Here is a 22,715-nt window from a genome sequence, read left to right on the forward strand (position 1 = left end):
GCTCGGTGCACTGAGCTAGGCCTGCGTCCTGCGTTCGTGGGGCTCCGTCTCCGCACTTCTCCCTTCCCTCCTCCCCCGCTCGCGCGATTCTCCCACCTTTAGGTGAATTCAGTAGTGGGCCACTTCGTCTCGCCTGTCTGCTGTGCAGGGAGTCCTTTGTGGAGTTATTGTTGTTCGATTAGTTGTAAATTCCAGGGAAGCTTTACAGAGGCTCACCTAACGCCGCCATTTTGATGACGTCACTTGATCTTTTATTTATTTAAAGGAAGAGTTTTTCTTTAAAAATGTTAAATTAGAGCTTTAAAATCAATACCAAACACTTAACATTTTATGAAAGAAATTTTTATTTTAAATGTCCATATGTAAATGTAATATTATCAGTTGAATTATTTTCTAGAACTATTTGGCTCCAAAATATTAGAGTATATGCCACTTGTGTGGAGAAACTATTTGCATTACTGTGTTTTTCAATTCATTTTATTGGTAGATAAATGATATCTTTGTTAGCATTTTAATAATTTTTTAAAAATTATCATGTATTTTGAACAGTATTTTTTAGAAACGCTGTGTCTCTATTACATACATTTATAAGTTTTTTTCATGATACAAATGCAAGTGTCATTTCTGTTTCATAAATATACTCTCTTGGTGTCTATAGATTTTTTTCCTTCATTGTTATAAAATTGGATTCTTACTAACCATAATACATGAGCAGCAAAACTCAGTAGCACTTGGATAATTACTAGCTATAATTATTTTTATTTTCTGGCCTTTAATTTCAAGTTGTATAGGAACCTTACTAAATTAATGGAAATCAGGAAATGACATTTTCTTCTTATCCACAGTGGCAGCTAGACTGTCTTGCTTGCCTGCTGAAGTTAATATGCCAGTTTGCAGTAGATCCATCCGATTTGGATTTAGCTTATCATGATGTCTTCGCCTGGTCTGGTATAGCAGAAAGCCATAGGAAAAGAACTTGGCCTGGCAAATCAAGAAAGGCCGCTGGTGATCATGCCAAGGGTCTTCATATACCAAGATTAACAGAGGTAAAGTACAAAAGTTAACATTAAATTGTAATTCTATTTATGTTTTAGGAGAGCTTGTACATTTTAATTTTTACAAAGTTAAGAAGTATACAAATGCCTAAGAAATGCTATCCAAGATTACCACAGTAGGACCTAACAGCTGAAGTAATGCCTTTATTTTAAAGGAGCAGTAATTATGAAGCAAGAATGCTTTTCAGCTCATCACCTAAAATTCAGGAATAAATTATGTGGCATTTTAATGTTATCTGTAGGCTTGAGTTCATTATTTGGACTGACACATATCTATATTGATCGATCGATCAATCGTTATACATATGCATACTCATAGGAGGGATCCCATTGAATTGGGGCTTAGGCTTCAGAGAAAAGGCTTCTGCTGCCTTTTCTGGGTAAAATACTTCTGCAACGGTGCTAACACAAAAAGCAAAGAAGTAATCTCTCTACTATCTTAGGTTAATGGAACCTAATAGGAAGTCAGCTGGCAAAGCAGGAATTTAGTTTGTGGCATACCAGCCCTAGAATTGGAGAGCAAATGTGTATATAGGATGGTAGATTTTGAGCTGCAAAAAACAGTGCAATAACTTGCACATGCAGCATTAAAATTAGAATTACTTTTGACTGTGGAGTCTTGTTTCTGTAATCAAATATTTGCCTTTCCAGTGTTTCCATCAGTGAACTGGGAAGTGGGTAGAGATGAAGACGAGTTTTTCGTGAAATCTCTTCCTCATTTTGAAACCTTTTGAGAATGATGCCTCACCTTATACCTGCCCAGAAAACATCAGGGTATTGAGTTATTACTGATACAAAAATATTGTAGTCATCATAGGTTGGAAACTGCTGATATAAATGGAAACCTGAAGCATATTTTCCGTTTGGAATTTTGGGAGTTAAATGCGAAAAATGGTCTGTGCTGGTATTCCAGATCATTTGCAACTAATACAATTAAAAGAGACACTGGAACTACAATATAATCTAAATTGTGCGGTGTTGCGTATGTGAACTACTTGCTTTAACCTTACTAAATGTTTTGATTTTTTTCCAGAATAAACTTACCAGGTTATAATATAAAAAACTCAAATTGATTGTGTTCCCTTCCATCAAGTCACTAAATACTTTCAAAACTTTTGATCCTTATTGGTGATTTCCTCTTGAGATAAAATACATATGTGTGGAGCTTTTAAAAGAATGTTTGTTTTTTAAAAAATGTATGTAGTTACATGCTTACTAAAAATGGGAATATACAAGTGAATCTTCTCCCCAGTCATGGGTGACTGCCATTTAATAATGTTGTGTTATCTTTTTGGAGTTCTTTCCTGCACACAAACCAGTGTTAGCTTTTTATAGTTTACAAAAGGTGCATAATATATTTTACCATTTGTTTGTTTATCATAATAATTAGAGCTTAGTATGTAAATTTAAGCTGTTTGGAACAAAATTTTTGTTACACTAATTCTGGAGACAGAGCCATCAATTTTGCTATATTATAGATAGTAATTCTTTTAATAATTTACTGTCATGCATTATTTCATTTGTTGTCCTGAATAGCATTTTAGAAGGATCAAATTCCAAATTCAGCTTTCATGTCCAGCCTAAACAGTTTTTCTTGAAGCTTTCTGATTTGCCCGGGACAGGTTTAGTTGCTGCTCCATTGTTTTGACATTTGGCATGTTGCATATACTTGTGTTACAGTGTTTTCCATGTTACCTGCTGCACTGGACTAGTATTTCCAGGATGGGAACAGTGCCTTCTGAAATAAGTGCCCAAAGTGGGTTCCAACCTACAGAATGGATTGAACATTTTAAAATTAAATTAGCAAAATTTCCCCCCTATTATATAGATGAAGAACTAGGATTTAGAAACGAAGTGTTTATTAGAATCATGCAGCTGGAAAATTAATAAACTAAACATTGAACCTCAGAATTTTTATTCTAGAATCCATGCTCTGTATTTCTGATATATTGCTTTTCTATATTTATTTCAGGATGGTTAAGGAATCGGCCACTGCTTAACTTTTTTTTTTTTTCTTATTTCAAAAATTAAAAAATATTTAATTTTTCAAACCCCCCCCCCCAAAACCATTAATAAGTAATATATAATATTTTTCTCACCCAATTGGGTGACATGTAGAGACTCTGGATCACAAGTAAAGAATAGTTTTGCCTGTGTATTTCTAAATTTTGAATATATATATATGTGTGTGTGTGTATATATATATATATATATACACACACACACATATATATTTTTTTAATTTGCTGTTCTTAAGTTTGGTTAAAAAAATCCTGGTTTTACATGATGGCCATGGGGATACAAAAGACAGTTTGGGGAATATAATAATGTAAAGATTTTGTAGGGTATCCTATGGACACTTGTCTTATTAGGGAGACCACTTCATGGACGGTGTAGGTGCCTAACCAGTGAAGTGTACACCTGAAGCTGAAGCTGAATGTCAATTATAATTTTATTTATATATATAGTCACAGGATGTGGAGTACAGCTTAAGGAATAGAGTCAGTGGAACTGTAACAGCTATATACGATGTCAGAGAGATAGTAGATTGGGGGAGGAGGGTTATCACTTTGTGAGGGGTATAAATATCTAACTATTACATTGTTTTGTACACCTGAAACTAATAAAAAAAATTTCTAAAGAATATTTTTAAAGAGAAAAAAAAAAGCTGGTTTTCTAATATTTGATATTTGTACAGTATTTTCAAATAGCCATTTTTGGGATATTCCTTCTCATTGATAAAAATTAAAATAATTTGGAGTCGTGGGTGAAAAATGCATTTTTGTGTTTTAATATATTTAAGGATTTTTTTTTAATGTTTTATGTTTTAAAGGTATTTCTTCTACTCGTGCAAGGAACCAGTTTGATTCAGAGACTTATGTCTGTTGCTTATACATACGATAATCTGGCTCCTAGGTATGAAGTTTTCATCATAATTTATGTATATATTTGTAGTAAGAATATGTGTTTTAAAACTTCATTTTGAAAAAATGTAATACTTAACAGAAAAATTGTTATGGTGTTTTAATGAATCTCATATCGCTTATCTAGATTTGCATATTATCAACATTTTGCCTGTTTTTATCTCATGCTCATGAGCACATATTTTCTTTGTGTGTCTGTGGGAACACATCTATTTACATATTGTCCTGAATCTTTGAGAGTAAGTTTTAGACATTATGACCATTTACTCATAAATAACTTTTGATGTGTATCTCTACAGACCAAGCATTTTCTTAACAGCTAGAGTAAAATATTCAAATTTACAAAATTTAACATTGATATAATACTGTTATCTAATATACAATTGATACTCAAATTGTCTCAATATGTATTGCTTTAGTTGTCATATTTGTTCTATTTCCTTTAATCAAGGGACCTTCTTTGTCCTTCTTTGATGATATTGATGTTTCTTAGTAGTACAGACCAACTATTTTATAAAACACTTTTCGATTTAGGTTTTCCTGATTGTTCCTCATGATTAGATTCAGATTATACATTTTAGCAGGAATACGTGTCTTTCCCAGTACATACTGGTGATGTCTGTTTGTCCCATTATTAGTGATATTAATTTTGATCACTTAATCTGGTTTCCTGCAGGTTTCTCTACAGTAAGGTTTCTGATTTTTTCTTTGTAATTAAAAGTAACCTCTGGGAAGATATTTTGCAGCTACTTAAATTTCCTAATAAAATTTTCATTCCTTGATTTTTAGCATTTAGTGATGATTCTTGCCTGAATTAAATATTGGTATGTTTACAAACTAGTAATTTTCGAACTCTTCCCATTTTATGCTTATTAGTTGACATCTTATTTTGAGGAAGGGCTTTCTCTTCCTCACTTTATTTAATATCAATTTGGATTTGTGGATTTTTTTTGTTTCATTTACAAGTTGTAATTCATTACTATTCACTTTGCCCAAGCTATACATGAGTTGGTCTCTTCAAACTTTGTTCATGTGTCTTTTGACATAACCCATTATTTGGCAGAGAGGGGAGGAATGTTTTTTTTCCTGTTACTACAAGATCTTCCAGGCTTGTAAATTCCCTTTGTTCTAGAATCAATCAGTCATTTCTTTAAGAAAGCCCTAGTTCCTGTTGGTGGGAACCTACAAAATATAGGTGCTTGATGTACTCAATGCTACTAGTATTTCTTTGCTTCTAGGCCCTGGTGAACAGAGCTGGAAATGTGTTTATAAGAATATAGTTAAAGCATGCAATATAATTCCATTTATTTGGGCTGTGTTGGAAATTTTTTTAAATGTGCAAAATTTCAATATAGGAATTCAAATATGATAATTGCTGGCTAATACATGGGGACCTGACTGTATGCCTTACATAACCACATAAAGTATGTTAAAGTATGTAAAATTAATTTCCAAGTATTCTGTAGGTGTTATGTGGGCTAAAGTTTGCCATAGTATGCAAATGATTTATAAAGCTAGTGTAAACACCTTTAAAAGTGCTTAACTTTATTTATGGCTAATAGCTAATTGGCTATTTTTAGATACTTTTAAAAGTCACCTTCATGGCAACGGTTGCATATAAATAGCATGATTACTTTAATGTACTTTTCTATAGTGTCTGTCTCAATTGAATTCACATTCATTACTTGATTAGTATCTGCTTTACCCCACTAGACTCTTAAGTTCTATACAAACTGTATCTGATTTTGCTCACCATTATATTTTCAGTGCCAAGTACCATACCTCGTTGTTAGTGAAACTTAACACATTTATTAACATGGGGAAATGAAGAAAGTGCTATAACATGCCCTTGATTTGTATGATAAAACACATTTTACATCTCAACCACCAATTACTCTCCAGCTTAATAATTCTTAACTCTTCCTCTTCATCCTCTAACACACACTCTACATCAGGATCCCACACACTACAATATAGTGAGTTAAGGCAATTCAGTGACTGCTGTGGTCTGCTTTTTGTTCACTTTGTTAACCTCACACAATGAAAAATAAATGTGTAGATTTGATAACAGCTGTTGCTATTCAAGCTGGTTCACTCTGTGGCAATTCTCGTTTTCCTTCCACCAGTTCCATTCTTAAAGAACTCACTATATTTTTGTAATGTGAGCTCCCCCACCCCATCCCTGTGTTTTCTCAGCTCCTGTTTCTGCACCATTACCTTTTCATAGGCTCTCACCTTCAGTTTATACTGTTAAGAGATTTTACCAATTAAGGCAGCTACAACAAACTTTTGCCTGTGTTATCAAAAATTTTCTAATGGTACATATTTCAAAGGTGGTTGGGTGGTTGCTCTGGTAAAGTGAAGTATATTATACCGGTATGATAAAAATTCAACATGTAACATGGCCAAAGACTTGATTTGTAAAGTTTTAACTTCTTAGTTTCTTTTACTTTAAATAATAATTTGGGTGAATCTTGCTTTTTGAGATTTTGAAAGGTGTCTATATGAATTATAGCAAAGTGGGGAGTCAGAGGTGGTGCTTTTTTTCTTAAACAACTTATTTGTAAGGCAAATAATCCAATCATTTAATCATTTTGTTAAAAATAAAAATTTCAAGTTTTCTTTAAATTGAGATAATACATTTTTCCATTGAAGTTACTAAAAGTATCATGGAAAAAACTGGAGGTGAAATAATACAAAATTAAACTATTCAGTTTTCTCTACTTTTTAATAATTTGCTTTTAACCATTCCTGATAGAAATTGGTGTTAACAATACAAGAGTGTTAAACAGAAACTTCATGGCCGAAAGCTTTTCTGAAAGAAACAGCTTATTTAGCCAAGTACTAGCCAGAAAAGGACCAGGTCCTCGGACAAGACGTTTAAACCACCAGGAGCAGGCCTAGTTGGAGTAGCAACATGTCCACCCTCCTAGAGTTGATGGGCTCTTTTATATATTACGTTTTGAGGAAGAAAGATATAAGTTGCTTTGAAAAAAATTTACATTGGCTATAGATAAGGGGGTGGGTGATAAAAGGTAAAGTGGTGGCTGTTCTAGGATTTGTACATAGTCCCTAAGGAAGAAATATTAACTACTTTTGATTAGTTTCAGGCAACAGTCGCAAAAGTTTATGTTTAAGCAGGATTGGTGGCTTCTGGTGGTTGCTACAGAAGTTGATTCAAAGCTTCAGTATACGTTCAGGAATATGACCAGTCTCTTGTTAGTTGGCCCACGGCTAATAACTGGTTAAATACTTCGTCCCTTTCTGTCTCTCTCCCTCTGGCCCACTGTAATTGAATTTAGGACATCTCAGAATTTTTCTTCTGTCAAAGGAAGGGTGTTTTATGTTAATACTTTTTTTTCACTTGAAACTGTTATAGCCTTACTTTTTGTAATACACATATTTTTAGTAACTAAATCATGAGCAGTTTTTGAGGGTTCACTTATTTCAGTCAGTTGGATTCGGTTGGATTCACTCAAATTTTGTTTATTAAATGTGAACATTCAATTGGTATTTGCTATTGTAAGATTTTCCCAATGATTTTTAAAATAAAAGATAGAAAGACCATAGGAAAAAAATAACAGTAGCTTTCTTAAAAGTCAAATCTTTTGGAGGGAGAGTGGTATTTACTTTAAGAATATATGGTAATAAATTGAGTTATTGTTAATTCATTGTTGAATTTAATTAGTGGTGGCGTGTTTTTATTTTACAGAGTTTTGAAAGCTCAGTCTGATCACAGGTCTAGACATGAAGGTAAGGGTTCAAAAAAATTAATTTTTAATAGGTATAGATTTGGATAGCTAGATACATTTATATATAATATCTTTAATAATGAACATTGTGTTTTCTTTATAGCACAAGCCCTTACAGTCATTTTTTTCTAATTTTTCTTTAGTTTCACATTATTCAATGTGGCTCTTGGTGAGTTGGGCTCATTGCTGTTCTTTAGTGAAGTCTAGCCTTGCTGATAGTGATCATTTACAAGATTGGCTAAAGAAATTGACCCTCCTTATTCCTGAGGTAAGATAAATATTGAAGATTACTGCTGTTACTCTTCATATTTTTTCATAGTATTATTGGCATTGATAATGAAAAAGAGCTAATGGAAACAAATGGACAGACATAGTTCCATAAATATCACATTATCTGGAATGTGCTTATTTAATCCTTTTAAGATCTAGAGTGTTTTGAAGTAGGTAACTTAAGTGTAGTGCGAATATTAAATATTTTGTAACATTCATATTTGTCTTTTTCTGAAATACTTGTTTACAGAGTGATTATTTTACTTTGGGTTTTTTATTTTGTTTTGTGTGGTTTTTTTTAAAGATTTTATTGGGGTAGGGGAACAAGACTTTATTGGGGAACAACAGTGTGTACTTCCAGGACTTTTTTTCCAAGTCAAGTTGTTGTCCTTTCAATCTTAGTTGTGGAGGGTGCCATTCAGCTTCAAGTTGTTGTCCTTTCAATCTTAGTTGTGGAGGGCGCAGCTGAGCTCCAGGTCCAGTTGAGGTTGTTAGTTGCAAGGGGCTAAGCCCACCATCCCTTGCTGGAGTCGAACTGGCAACCTTGCGGTTGAGAGCCCGGGCTCCAACCAACAACTGATCCATCCTGGAGGCAACTCAGCTCAAGGTGCCATGTTCAGTCTTTAGTTGCAGGAGGCAGAGCACACCATCCCTTGCGGGACTCGAGGAATTGAACTGGCAACCTTGTGATTGAGAGCCCACTGGCCCATGTGGGAATCGAACCGGCAGCCTTCGAAGTTAGGCTCGTGGAGCTCTAACCGCCTGAGCCACCGGGCTGGCCCCTATTTTGTTTTATTTTTTAATTGCTTTTTTCCAGAGGTGGAGGACTTGAGTGTTTATTTTGGTAATTTATATTTTAGAGAAGTTTCTTTTGCTTTTTCTGTTTAATTAGAGTTTATCCTTAGGTTGTTGTTCTGGATCTGTCCCAAATAACCATTGTGACATTTGGGCAAGTCCCTTAGAATCTGTAAAGTGTTCTAGTTTAAGTACTTTCTAAATTGCTTCTAGCTCTGAAAATGTTTTATCCTGTTACTTTTATCCTGTTACTTAATCTTGTAAATAAGTTGTTATGAATATCCTCTCCTCAATCCCTTTTGTATTTGTCTTTTGTTGTATTTGGTTTTATTTTATACCCATATTTGGGATTTCTAAAATACGTTTTTACATATCACTGTATACTTTGGGATACTTTATTTGATCATGTTATTTATATGCATGAGTATGTGATCAGAATATTTTAAGAGCTATTACTAAAGAAGCCACCTAACATGTTATTTTTGGCAAGATAGTAATCTTAATATTAACTTTTTAACACTAACTCAGACTGTCTTTGGAACTTGGTTTTTCATTTAGACTGCAGTCCGTCATGAGTCTTGCAATGGTCTTTATAAGTTATCTCTGTCAGGGCTGGATGGAGGAGACTCAATCAATCGTTCTTTTCTGCTATTGGCTGCCTCAACGTTGTTGAAATTTCTTCCTGATGCTCAAGCACTCAAACCTATCAGGGTAAGATTTTACTGTGAATGTTCAGGAGCAGTTTCTGTTTCTGCAGTTTTCTTTGCTTCAGGTTTATCATTGTATTATATCCTTGCAGTAATTTTGAGTACTTGTTTACTGTATAGTTTTTACCAAGAGGATAATAGTTAACATAGTTCTTAAAGTGACAGTGTTGTGACATAATTCTGTCCATGTTACACCTAGGGATGGAATCTGTGTGCTTTAATTTCAGCTCTGTGGGATCCCTCATGGTTATTCTGTTTGGAAATAGCATCTGTTCTTACTAGGGTCTGGGCCTTGTATTAATAAGTTGAATGATAGAAACATCATAAATGTAGCTTTCTTCTCATTGTTACACAGGTTGTTTTTTTAAAATGATGATATTTTGAATTTTCAATTTCCTTCCCTGCTGCTGTGTATATACTATCCTTGTAAAAGACTTCTATCATATAATAAATCCAGAGCCCATTAATAAGTTTTACTAGTCCCAGAAATACATCATAGGATTTACATTTTTCTCCTCCATATTAATCTATCATTGACTATGTAAGAAATATGTGTTCTTTCTATTTTTCAGATTGCAAAACTACCCTGTTTTCCCAAAAATGAGAGCTAGTCAGACCATCAGCTCTAATGCATCTTTTGGAGCAAAAATTAATATAAGACCTGGTCTTATTTTACTATACTATAAGAACAAGTCTCATAGGATATGAGATATGATATGATATATGATATGATGTAATATGATGTGATATGATATAATATGATGATATGATATGATATGATAGATACCGGGTCTTATATTAATTTTTGCTCCAAAAGACGCATTAGAGCTGATTGTTCGACCAGGTCTTATTTTCAGGGAAACATGGTATGATAGGCCATCGCATGTAGGTAGATTTATATATATACTCATGTTCTACAGGTTTCTTTTGTTGCCACATTTATATTGAATTCTTAATTCTTATCATATTATTTAGCATTATACATTATTCATGTATTTTCCAAGTAGGTTATAAGTAATTTGAGTGTGATGTTTTTCTGAGAGTTCTCATATTATTCACTTACATACCTATTTATTCCATTTTACAGAAACTAGGAGTGTTCTCTTCATTTTTTTGTTAAATTTTGAATACTGTTTAGTTTGTCTTGGGATTTAATTTTTTTCATAAAGCCGGTAGTTTCTTAAATATATTATAATTTATTTCCTTTTTTAAAATGTTTTCACAAAGTTAAATTTTTTTTAATAGATAGATGATTATGAAGAAGAACCAATGTTAAAACCTGGATGTAAAGAGTATTTTTGGTTGTTGTGCAAATTAGTTGACAACATACATATAAAGGACGCTAGTCAGGTATGTTCAGGAAATTATATATAAACTTGTTAATAGAAATGAATTATATACATGTGTGTTCTTAACTTTATATATCCTTATTAAAAGCATTTTTGTCAATCTATAATGAGTTGAAAATGTCATCAGTTTTCTTATGTATTTTATCTTTTTGTTCTGCTCTGATTCCTTTCTTCTTTTTACTTTGATCTTTGTTGAAATGTCTTCATATGGTACCTATAAGTAGTTTGTTGTGTCTTCTGAGTAAGATTTGTGGATATAAAATCTTACTTGAAATGTGAAATTTAGACTTTAAATTTTATTAACAGGTTTCTGTAATAGAATATAGATTCAGAATTCTGAATGTAAAATAAAATTGTAATTAAAATACAAGTTATTTTAAGCCAAAGAAACACTATCAGTTTGTTGATCTATTTTTCTCAGACTAGACTAAAACATTTTCATCCAAAGAAATGTTTAAAACAAGTTAATTTCAAAGACAAACTTGTCACATAAACTCTTTTATTTTTTCTCCTTTATAAATTTAGTAAGCGAAAATGCATCTAAATGATTTCAGAGAAAATCAAAAACACTTGAAGAAGATATATTTCTCTCAATTTTTTATGCATTTCAATGTGCAATATATGCACTTTACATTTAAAATATCCTGCAGTGTTTGCACTTACTACTTTTAAGAAACAGTTTTACATCTGAATTCTTAGTTTTTTAACTTTTCATTTGAGAAATAATTATAAAAATACTTAACGTTTTAATTTACTTCATTATTCATAAAATATTGATGCCAGATAAACATTGATTATTTTTAACACCTGGGATTGCCCATTTAAAGTAGGAATCTATTATTTCTTGCTTGCCAAAGTTATTTTCCTTCATAGAGATCTGAGTTTCTTTGAAAATCCTCCTATATTGAGTTCGATTTTACAAAATCTTTTGTTTGCTCAGTTACAATGAGAATTAAAGTTTTCTGAAATGTTTAACTATACATTGAAGTTTATTTTTAAAGCCTAGTTTAAAGGCGGTGTTAAAAACAAACCTTAGTGGTGAATTGTATATTATGTGAATTACATCTCAATAAAATTGTTAAAGAAAAAGAAAACAACAACAATCCTGTGACTTTCAATAAATTGCTGTGACTATCACAGTGTATTACTGACATTCTATTGTGTCTTTTTTGAAAGACTATCAATGATGTGTTCACAATTATAATTTTATTAATTTATATTATATATGAGTTATTATTTAATAGGTAGATTAATGAATTTGGATGAACCTAATTCTTGTTACTTACAAAGAAAATATTTTTTGTTGTGTTAATAATCTCTGAACTGCTGAACATTAAAATTTATATTTGAATTTTATATTTTCTCTTTGTATTAAGACAACACTCCTTGACTTAGATGCTTTGGCACGACATTTGGCTGACTGTATTCGAAGGTAAAATTTGATGTGAAATTGACAATTACATTGTTGAGGAAAGATAAAGGACATAATTATGTGAACTGTCTTGTTTTGCTTTTATTCTTTTTTGTAGCAGGGAGATCCTTGATCATCAGGACGGTAATATAGAAGATGATGGGCTTACGGGACTCCTCAGGCTTGCAACAAGTGTCATTAAACACAAACCACCCTTTAAATTTTCAAGGGAAGGACAGGTTGGTATTAAGACATCCAAAGGTCTATATGAAATATATCCAAATTGTATGTGGATATGTGTAATTTTCTCAAGCATGCAAACGTTAAGTTTGCTAGAACTTGATTGCTGGCAGGATAAGTGAACTTTGAATAAAGTGAACCCAGAATATAAATTTTTGGCTTGTTTTTAGAATGCAGAAACAAATTTTACTTCCTGTGACTATTGAGAGAGAGACCACCTCTACTTTAATGGTACAGTTTTGTAGGATTGAATATTTTGAACTAATAACTTACACAGTGGAATTAGTAAATAGTCATTTTAGAGTATGTTACTGGCTTCAAATTTTAAAAACCTATTGACATAAAATCTATTACTGAATAGTTGGTACACTTAGTGACCCTACACCAACAAATGTCTAATTACTCTTTAGATTAAATTATTAACTCTTCCGTTGGTACTTTTGTCATTGCCTGCAGTGAGTAAATTAGTTATGGTTCGCAAGATTATTTTCTTGAGGTCACTGATTGTGTTAGGAAACAGGAATAACCAAAAGGATGGAATATTGTCCCCATGGGCATACACTAAGGGTTCTTGAGATATCTTGGGTGACAGTCTTATCAATCTTAGATCTGTGCCACTTCCCCTGTTCCACAAAGCTCCTTCCTGTGCTATTTCTTGTAGGTCTTTTTTATAGTTTTCCATTACTGGGGATAATTTCCATTACTGGGAATAATTTGATTGAATTATAGTCTTGCTGATTGAAGTCTTACATATAAACCAATACATAACTTTTATTCTAAAATATAAATGTGTTTATTTTTCTGATAACACCAAAGCAACAACTACTGTAAATAAAGAATAAAAATTTAGATATTACCAAGAGAAGATACCTATATACAGAGGGTTCAAAAAAAATGTGTACACATTTTAAGAAAGGAAAACTATTAAATTTGTAATACTCAATATATACCAATAACAAAAGATGAATACAAGTCATGTTTGACTTCTGCAATTACAAGAGGTGCTCATGGTGGTTACCATCATTGTCCAGATACTTCTGATTACAGCGAACTACTGCTTGAGCAATGTTGACCAAAGTATCCACTTAAATACATTTTTTTGGGCACCTTGGGTATAGTTCAATTTCCCATGATGCTTTTTTGGTCATGGCCTTCCAGGACTTTCTGTGGATATATTAAATACACAAATATATAATTTATATTATGCAAGTAAGATTATGTGATCTGCTGTCTTCATTTTAAAAACAAATACATTAAAGAAGAAAAATTTAAAAAATTAAATACAAAGAGGGAAATCTTTATTGACATGGTACTAGTTGTAAAAAAAAGAACTGCAGGGAACATCTTTACACACCTGTCCCATTATACTTATATATACTATTAAAAGTAAATTTGATTCATTTAAATCAGAATACATCACTTTACAAACGGCTATACAAAATGAAATCAGCAAAAGAAAAGTATGGGGCCAAGTCTGGTAGATACCAGGTACACGCTTCTAAGAGTTCTGTCCCAATGGAGTTGCACAGGATATGATTAATTCCCCCAGCAATGAGTGTTAAATACATGTAAGGTGTTGTCTACCAGGAAAGTTCTTTTGAGCCTAGGAGTCCAGAGTTTTTATTGTGGTGGGTCTTGTAGGCACATAGTGTTTGCATAACTTACCACAATCACTGAAATTTCAGACTCCAAGATAGAAAGTAGTTATTCAGCATAAACCAAATACAAACTGGCACAGTGAGCCACTTTTATCACTTAGGGAAAGTTTTATATCAGAGGAGGGAACTGTTTACCATGCATGTTTCCAGATGACAGCCAAGGACCAATCTTACAATCTGACCTTCCTAGGGATAGCAGAGTCTCAGTCTTAAGTATATTACTTTTTTTCCATGCAATACCCCAGGAGGTTTTAACCCCAGAACAATGTACCATAGTGTTTGAGATGGGTGAGGAAAATAATTGGTCCTTTGCTACTTTACCAAAGAAAGTTAAGAAGGAACAAATGGGAAAAGTGACCCTTTCTCAGGCAGATCAAATTTAGGAAAAAGTACATCTGAAATGTACTTTACATGGTAAAACCTTGCACCTCAGTTTGAACTTCACTGGTGTAGAAGTTAAGGGCTTGGTGTCTTAAATCCTGACTCTGGTACCTGCCAACTCGATGACTCCAGGCAAGGTTCTTAATGTTTTTCGTTTGGGGACCTTTGAATATTATCTGGCACTTAAAAGTTTTCATTTTGACTAAGTTGCTGCTTTTGCTGCTGTTGCCACTACCATTATTATTAGAGTGAAATAAGGAGAAACTTAAGTAAAGGCACAGGCAGTCAAGATAAGGCGTAATGAGTCCTTAACAAAAACTTTTGGTCACTTAATAGAGTGTAAAATAATAGCATTGTCGATGAGAATCGGTAAGAAGAAGCTATATTATGTGTCAAGAGGGAGGTAAGAGTGAAGTTGATCTACCCATTCTGTTTTCTGTAAGAGAAACGAACATTGGGAAGACTTTCAGATGATAGTATATGATGCTGCTTTAAGTTTTTAGGAGTCTTTTAGTAAATTTTAGATTGTCATATGACCTAGTTTACTTTGTAAGTTATTCATTATATTTGGAATATAATTAATATTCACGTTTAGATGTTATACTTGGTCTTTCTCTTTTTTTCCAGGAATTCTTAAGAGATATCTTCAATCTCCTGTTTTTGTTGCCTAGTCTGAAAGATAGACAACAGCCAAAGTGCAAATCACATTCTTCAAGAGCTGCTGCTTATGATTTGTTAGTAGAGATGGTAAAGGGATCTGTTGAGAACTACAGGCTAATACATAACTGGGTTATGGCACAACACATGCAGTGTAAGCATTCTTTTCCTTTAATCTTTGTGAATTTTGTATGAGAAATGAGATTTGAGGAGGGAATGGTTTAAAGAAAGAATTAACTATTCACACACTTTACCATTATAAACTATTGTTGCTAGGATATTACTGAAGTTAAAAAGTAAAAATTGTTTTTTTAAAAAACACAGATGAGGGCAGGCGAGTTATCACTGTGTGAGGGGTATAAATGGTAAATGTCTATTACATTGTTTTGTACATCTGAAACTAATTAAAAAAAAGAAAGAAAAAAACAGATGAGAAGAACATTTTATAGATACCTAAAATACTTAAGCACTTTTTGGTTAAGTAAAATCAAGTTGTGACAGACAGTCCTTTGAATTTTTAGGGAATGAATTAGTTTTACTATGTGTTCCTACTAATTTTTTTAAATGACCATATATAATGTTTTATGTATATTGAGGTAGTTAACAGAAACAGAATATGTTATGTTTAATAGTTTGTTTGGGGGGGGGCATCTTTTCCTCCCTCTTTTTTCAGTAGCCCATGCACCTTATAAATGGGACTACTGGCCTCACGAGGATGTCCGTGCTGAGTGTAGATTTGTTGGCTTGACTAACCTTGGAGCAACTTGTTATTTGGCTTCCACTATTCAGCAGCTCTACATGATACCTGAGGCAAGACAGGCCGTCTTCACTGCTAAGGTACGGTTTTCTCACTTTGAAAAGTAAAACTAAAGTAAAATTTTATTGATAAATCTTGATTTTTTTTCCCCCAATTTACTAAAGTATTTGAGAAAGTAATTGATGAATTTTAAAATGACAATTTGATTACATAACTAACTCTTGTATGTTTTGATTATTTTTACGTTTCAATAGATTACTACTAACATGGTATAATTTATTTCTCAAAACAGTGATGGAATATACACAGTCAGTGTATATAACGAATGTGGTATTTTCAGTAAAAAATAAATACAAATATTAATTGCATAGACAATAAAGCCTAAAGCAAAGTAGGGAAGTTACTACCAGAATCTAAACTGGTTTCTTTAGTGTTTATCCCAAAGTAAAATTGATTGCAGGCCTAATTTGTTTAGGTAAGCTCTGCTTGGTTATTTTTGTTAACTTGTTCTTTCTAGTTTTCATTCTTTTTTTACCATGGACTATTTTTCATTTGCTGTCTGCACTGCTTTTAACATTTCTTGGCAAACTTTCTTTATGTTTGCACTTGGGTTTTTGTTTTCCTCCATCATGTCATCTTGATGTCCTGGCTCCGCCCCCCAACAGTGTATTGCCATTCTTTATATATCTTCAATCAATCCATAGTATTTTTAAGTTATGCTTTAATGTCTCCAATATGTAGTATACTCAGTGGGTTTGGTTTTTGGCTTTAGTTATATTGATGTTTTTAAGTTTCTCATCTGAGACAAATTATGATTAAAAATCTTTAAATAATTGATTTCATTTAGCATGGAAGTTTTTGTGACTAAATTTGGTGGTCCCGTCTGCATAATTTTGTAGAACCAGTTATTAACAAAGAAGTATGTTTTTAGTCATTTTCTTTTCAGCTGGTCTTGTTTTTTCTTCTTCATATTAACGATCACCTTTTAAACCATTAACACTGTCAGGAATTAGTGTGTAGCAACAGAAAGAACAATTAGATGTGCTAATTGTGAGTTAGCCTCATAAATGATACTTTTGTCTAAGAACTAAATTTAGACTTGTGTCTACATAAAAAGTACATACAGAAAAGAATTTGATGTGACTTTGGAAAGTATTCTAGTCAAATGAGCACTTGATTATTTACATGAAAATGTTAGTTACTTTTATTCCATTTTCTGATATTCGTAGAAAGCTACATGTATTTTAACTGGCAAAACGTGCACAACTTAAAGTTTACCATATTAGCCATAAATAAGTGTACAGTTCTATGGTATTAAGTATGTTCACAATGCAACCATCACCACTGTCAATCTCCAGAATTTTTTCACCATCCCCAATTGAAATTCTGTACCCATTAAATACTTAACTCCCCATTCTCCTTTCCCCTAAACCCCTTGCAATCACTATTCTGTTTCCTGTCTCTATGAATTTGACTTTTCTAGGTACCTCATATAAGTGGAATCATACAATACTTAGTCCTTTTGTGACTGGCTCATTTCACTTAGCATAATGTCTTTAAAGTTCGTCCATGTTGTAGCATGTATTAGAATTTCCTTCTTTTTTAAGGCCGAATAATATTCCATTGTGTGTGTATACCACATTTTGTTTTATTTGTTCATCTGTTAGTGGACATTTTTGGGTTGCTTATACCTTTGCTATTATGAATAATGCTTTGCTATTATGAATAATGCTATGAACATGTGTGTGCAAATACACATTTGAACCCCTGCTTTCACATCTGAAAGCAGTTTGTCTATATACTCAGTGTAATTGCTGGATCATAATGTAATTCTATATTTAGTTTTTTGAGGAATCACTGTGCCATTTTTCCATAGTTGCTGCACCATTTTACATTTCTACTGTGCACAGAAATCCCAATTTCTTCATTTTCTTTTTTTTTGTTTGTTTTTAATGATTTTATTGGGGAAGGGGAACAGGATTTTATTGGGGAACAGTGTGTACTTTCAGGACTTTTTTTCCAAGTCAAGTTGTTGTCCTTTCAGTCTTAGTTGTGGAGGGCGCAGCTCAGCTCCAGGTCCCGTTGCCGTTGCTAGTTGCAGGAGGGTACAGCCCACCATTCCTTGCGGGAGTCGAACCGGCAACCTTGTGGTTGAGAGGACGTGCTCCAACTAACTGAGCCATCTGGGAGGAAGCTCAGCTCAAGGTGCCGTGTTCAGTCTTAGTTGCAGGGGGCCGAGCCCACCGTCCCTTGCAGGATTCGAGGAGTTGAACTGGCAGCCTTGTGGTTGAGAGCCCACTGGCCCATGTGGGAATCGAACCGGCAGCCTTCCGAGTTAGGACCATGGAGTTCCAACTGCCTGAGCCACCGGGCCGGCCCCAGTTTCTTCACTTTCTTGCCAACACTTGTGATTTTTTTGTTTTGTTGATAATAGTCACCCTAATGGGTGTGAACATGTATTCTTTTATGTGGTAAATACATACAGATTTAGGGTATATATTTATTTAGAAATTGCACATTAAGTAAAATATCCTCTGTTTGACTTGAGTTTAAAGAATTCAGTCACTTCTGTTATTCAGTCAATTAATACTTTATTCTCCAGTAATGAAAATACCAATCCAGGTCTTTATTCTGGACTATTTTTGTATTCTGAATTATTAACAATTTGCGTGTATTAGATATATATATATATTGAAAAATGTCATTTTATGTGACTCTTCTTATAATCTCATGGAATATTAACTTTCCCATATGCCAGGAATAAAATGTAATTGTTTTGCCAAGTTTGTTGGTTCCTTTTATTCAATTCTTATTTCCTTAATATCGTATAATTTTATGGTTAACTACATGTTAAACAGATCCCAATTTCAGTGTCCTTATCTTGTGTCCACCGTTGAATATAACTCTTACTAGTTTCACTCAACACAAATAACTAGTGTGTACTCTTGGTCTATGGGAGGCTTATTCCATGAAACTATCAGAGAGTCTTCAGAATTATGACAGGTAGTAATTTGTAATGATGATAATTCATATATTTATTTTAATATTTGGATGAGATAGAGTAGATCTAAAAAGTGCCTGGCATGAATGTGGGCGTCTCCTAAAAGGATGGTGTTATTTACTAAATCTCTATTGAATGAGTCTAGCCTGATTGCTGAATCTCAGTTAATGATAATTGAGTATTTAGAGGATTTTCAGAGATCTTGGCCAGTATTGCTCTGCAGTGTTTAAGGATCTATTTTTCTAGGAAAAGTAAAGGTATAACTAGATGAAGGTGAGTTGCCAGTTATTAATGTATATTTTTAGTGTGGGTTTATTTGTGGAAAACAACTTTATTGCACACCTAAGATGTTTTCTGTTTTTACAAAATTGCCAACTTTTAAATTAACATTGCACCAAGTGATCATTGATCTGGAAATTGATTTTTTAAAGATCTCTTTATTCAGTTTTTTTACATAATAGTAATGCTTGTGTTTATATAATGAACAAAATACTCCACTTTTTAAAATGCTAAGATTGCTGAAGAAAGAATAGACTGTCTCTGTGTTTTTTCCTACTCATAACTAAAAGAATGCAAATAAATACAGTCTTAAGCACATTGTAATACTCTCTTTGCTTGAATGTCTAATTTACTACCATCAATATCTTTTTTTTCTTCTTTTTTAATTTAATTTAATTTTTTTATTTTTTATTTTTTTAATTAAATTTATTGGGGTGACAATTGTTAGGAAATTTACATAGATTTCAGGTGTACAATTCTGTATTACATCATCTATAAATCCCATTGTGTGTTCACCACCCAGAGATCCCCGTTACCCTCATCTCCCACCACTCACCCCTCTTACCCTCTAGTACATCAATATCTTTTAATGGAAAGTTTTCTTTTCATTTCCAGTATTCAGAAGATATGAAGCACAAGACCACTCTTCTGGAGCTTCAAAAAATGTTTACATATTTAATGGTATGTTTGAGAATTGTGTATGGAAAACTAATTAAATATACCTTTTCACCAAAGCTGAAATCATTAAATGGAGTTCATTTGTATTGACGCTATCCTGAGTGTTTATTCTTATTTTTTAATTTGAATTTGTCAGTTACTGGTATTCTTTGTTGTAATTTCTAACAGCCATATTTCAGTCATCTACATCTTGTTATTTGTCTGTAGAATGCCCTGATCCTTTTCTTGTCATAGGGTCACCCGCTTTAGGGTTAGAATGTTCTGACTGATTTCTCCTTGTCCCTCTTAATTCCTACCCCCAAAACTATAAAAATAATCAATTTTAAAAAAAGTAAATCTTACAATATTACTCCCCTGCTTAAAACTCTTCAGTGGTTCTTTATTATGGGCAGAATAATGTTCAGGTTCGTCAGCATAGTACATATCCTGTGTGATTTTTTTTTTTTCCACTTCCCTTCAACTTTCCCCACTTGTGCCCTCACTCTATAGTAACTAGAAGCCCCTTGAAGCTCATCATCCTGTTGCTTTATCACTTGTGCAGTTATTTGTGCCACTCCTTCTGCCTGTAGCACTCTTCCCTCAGCACGCTTCTCCTTTTTCTTTTTGTCATCCTTCAAGAATCAACATGATTTTCACCTTCTTTGAGAGGTGACAGATTCCACAGTGTCTCTCCCAAGTTACCAAAACTCTGTGATACCTACCACTTGTATTGAAAGTTACTTGTCTTACCTGTTAGAATCTTGAGGACAGAGATTATATTTATTCCTGTTGTTTTTAGCTTCTGATACTTAATCAGGACTCAATAAATGAGATTTTTAACAAAATTGAAAGATTTACTGGTTATCCCTTGATTCCATATTTAATCTCCATTTAACAGAGCTGGAACAGAGTTTGCCATCTGAAATGACAAAGCAGGAAACTATAGGAAAGCATATTCAGCCGAACAGATTTTGTATTTTATACTTCACAATATAAATCTGGGTCCTTTGAGTCCCAAAATCCTTCCTAGAAATGCCTACTCTTAAAAAAATATAAATTTTTAAAATTTATGATAATTTAAGCACCTCTGGCACCAAAACTATTAAACTGAAAATGCCATGGATATCAAATAATGAAAACAAGAGAGCATTTTAAACATTTCTTTGTAGATTTACTACCAGTTTTATTGTTACTGTTTTGATGTTTATTCATGACCCTTGTGAAAATTTTCTTTTTATTTGAGACTTAGATTTGTTTATTTGATTGTTTTATAACCCTTTTTCCCACCTCCCACTTTTCCTTTACAGGAGAGTGAATGCAAAGCATACAATCCTAGACCCTTCTGTAAAACATACACCATGGATAAGCAGCCCTTGAATACTGGAGAGCAGAAAGATATGACAGAGTTTTTTACTGATTTGATTACCAAAATTGAAGAAATGTCTCCAGAACTGGTTAGTACCAGAAAATTAAAGTTTCTTTGAAATTTTTGCAGATTTTTCCCAACTTTAATTACTGACTTTTTTTTTTTTTTTTTTGAAGAAAAATACAGTCAAAAGTTTATTTGGAGGTGTAATTACAAACAATGTTGTATCCTTGGTAAGTTTTCTACCTGTTCTTTGCTTTTTTGGAAATCTTAGTGTGTATTTTAGCCTATTATGATAAATTACTGATCTTTGACTGTTAATTGACCAGGATTGTGAACATGTTAGTCAGACTGCTGAAGAATTTTATACCGTGAGGTGCCAAGTGGCTGATATGAAGAATATTTATGTGAGTAATATATATATGTATATATATATATTTAGACTTTTGTCTGCTTTTAACTGTTTGTATATGGCAGATTTGTTTTGCCATCTTGAGAGAAAATTAACTCATATTTCCATCTATTTTCTTTATGCTGTGCTACTCAAATAAGAACTAAAGGTAGACCACAAAGCTGATATTTCCCGAAGTTGAAATACTTCGCTTTTGAAATTTTTAGTAAGATTCATGGAGCATTTTGTCAGTACAAGGGGAAAACAATTTACTGAAATTAAGAATTCACTTTATAAAAAGTATTTGATTTCCTCTGTGCATTCTGCCCAAATTGTAATTACTTATTTTTGTATTTTTGCATGCTGTAAACAATAATATGAAACTTTTAAATGTTGTTTTATACACAGGAATCTCTTGATGAAGTTACTATTAAAGATACTTTAGAAGGCGACAACATGTATACTTGTTCTCATTGTGGGAAGAAAGTACGAGCTGAAAAACGGTATGTTTTTCAAATGTAATTTTTATCATTTTGGTAAATCATCAAATGGAAGTAAAACACAAACAGTATAAATTAAAGTTTTTATGAAAATTATCTGATTAACTTTAAGGTCAGTTGCTTGGAGCTCATTTTTATACAGTAACGTTTCATTCAGTTATTGAAATATACTTTCAAACATCCTTAAATTTTTTAAAAAAATTTTTGCCTTTTTATTAATCAGGTATTTATTAAGATCTGTCTATTGTTTAGACCTCTGCTCTGCACTCAGTGGAGCATAATAGTCTATTGATGAACTAAAGACGTCCTCCTCTGAATCTCTAAATTGAGAGAGTGTTTTTTTTTATTATGAACCAGCCCTCAGATAGCTGGTTTAGTACAGGGTAGTTGGGTAAAGATATTTCAGTTCTGCAGGTGAGTATTGAATGACTAATTAGAAATTAGATTGAAAGAGTACTATATACAGTTAGTTACCAGGAGAGCAAAGGCAGAGAAATACAATTGACCTTTTATGTGCAAGAAGTCCAGGATTAGGTCAGCCTACGTCATTTTGGTAGAGGATTTG

The 22,715-nt window shown here is 32.9% G+C and overlaps 1 protein-coding gene across 5 annotated transcripts in view; it reads left to right on the forward strand.

The window, feature by feature from the left end:
• The window catches only part of USP34 (ubiquitin specific peptidase 34), a 214,361-nt gene that overhangs the window by 141,576 nt on the left and 50,070 nt on the right, over nt 1-22,715 (forward strand). For all 5 annotated transcript variants that reach the window (XM_081069154.1, XM_081069153.1, XM_081069152.1 and 2 more), the window contains 15 exons: nt 846-1,046; nt 3,889-3,971; nt 7,692-7,732; nt 7,875-7,999; nt 9,355-9,507; nt 10,749-10,853; nt 12,229-12,284; nt 12,382-12,502; nt 15,170-15,353; nt 15,876-16,036; nt 19,852-19,917; nt 21,201-21,347; nt 21,436-21,492; nt 21,589-21,666; nt 22,059-22,153. In XM_081069154.1, coding sequence (XP_080925280.1) covers nt 846-1,046; nt 3,889-3,971; nt 7,692-7,732; nt 7,875-7,999; nt 9,355-9,507; nt 10,749-10,853; nt 12,229-12,284; nt 12,382-12,502; nt 15,170-15,353; nt 15,876-16,036; nt 19,852-19,917; nt 21,201-21,347; nt 21,436-21,492; nt 21,589-21,666; nt 22,059-22,153 — 1,673 coding nt within the window. The remainder of the gene's footprint in view (nt 1-845; nt 1,047-3,888; nt 3,972-7,691; nt 7,733-7,874; nt 8,000-9,354; nt 9,508-10,748; nt 10,854-12,228; nt 12,285-12,381; nt 12,503-15,169; nt 15,354-15,875; nt 16,037-19,851; nt 19,918-21,200; nt 21,348-21,435; nt 21,493-21,588; nt 21,667-22,058; nt 22,154-22,715) is intronic.

The sequence above is a fragment of the Rhinolophus hipposideros genome (assembly GCF_964194185.1).
Source record: "Rhinolophus hipposideros genome assembly, chromosome: 12".
NCBI lineage: Eukaryota > Metazoa > Chordata > Mammalia > Chiroptera > Rhinolophidae > Rhinolophus > Rhinolophus hipposideros.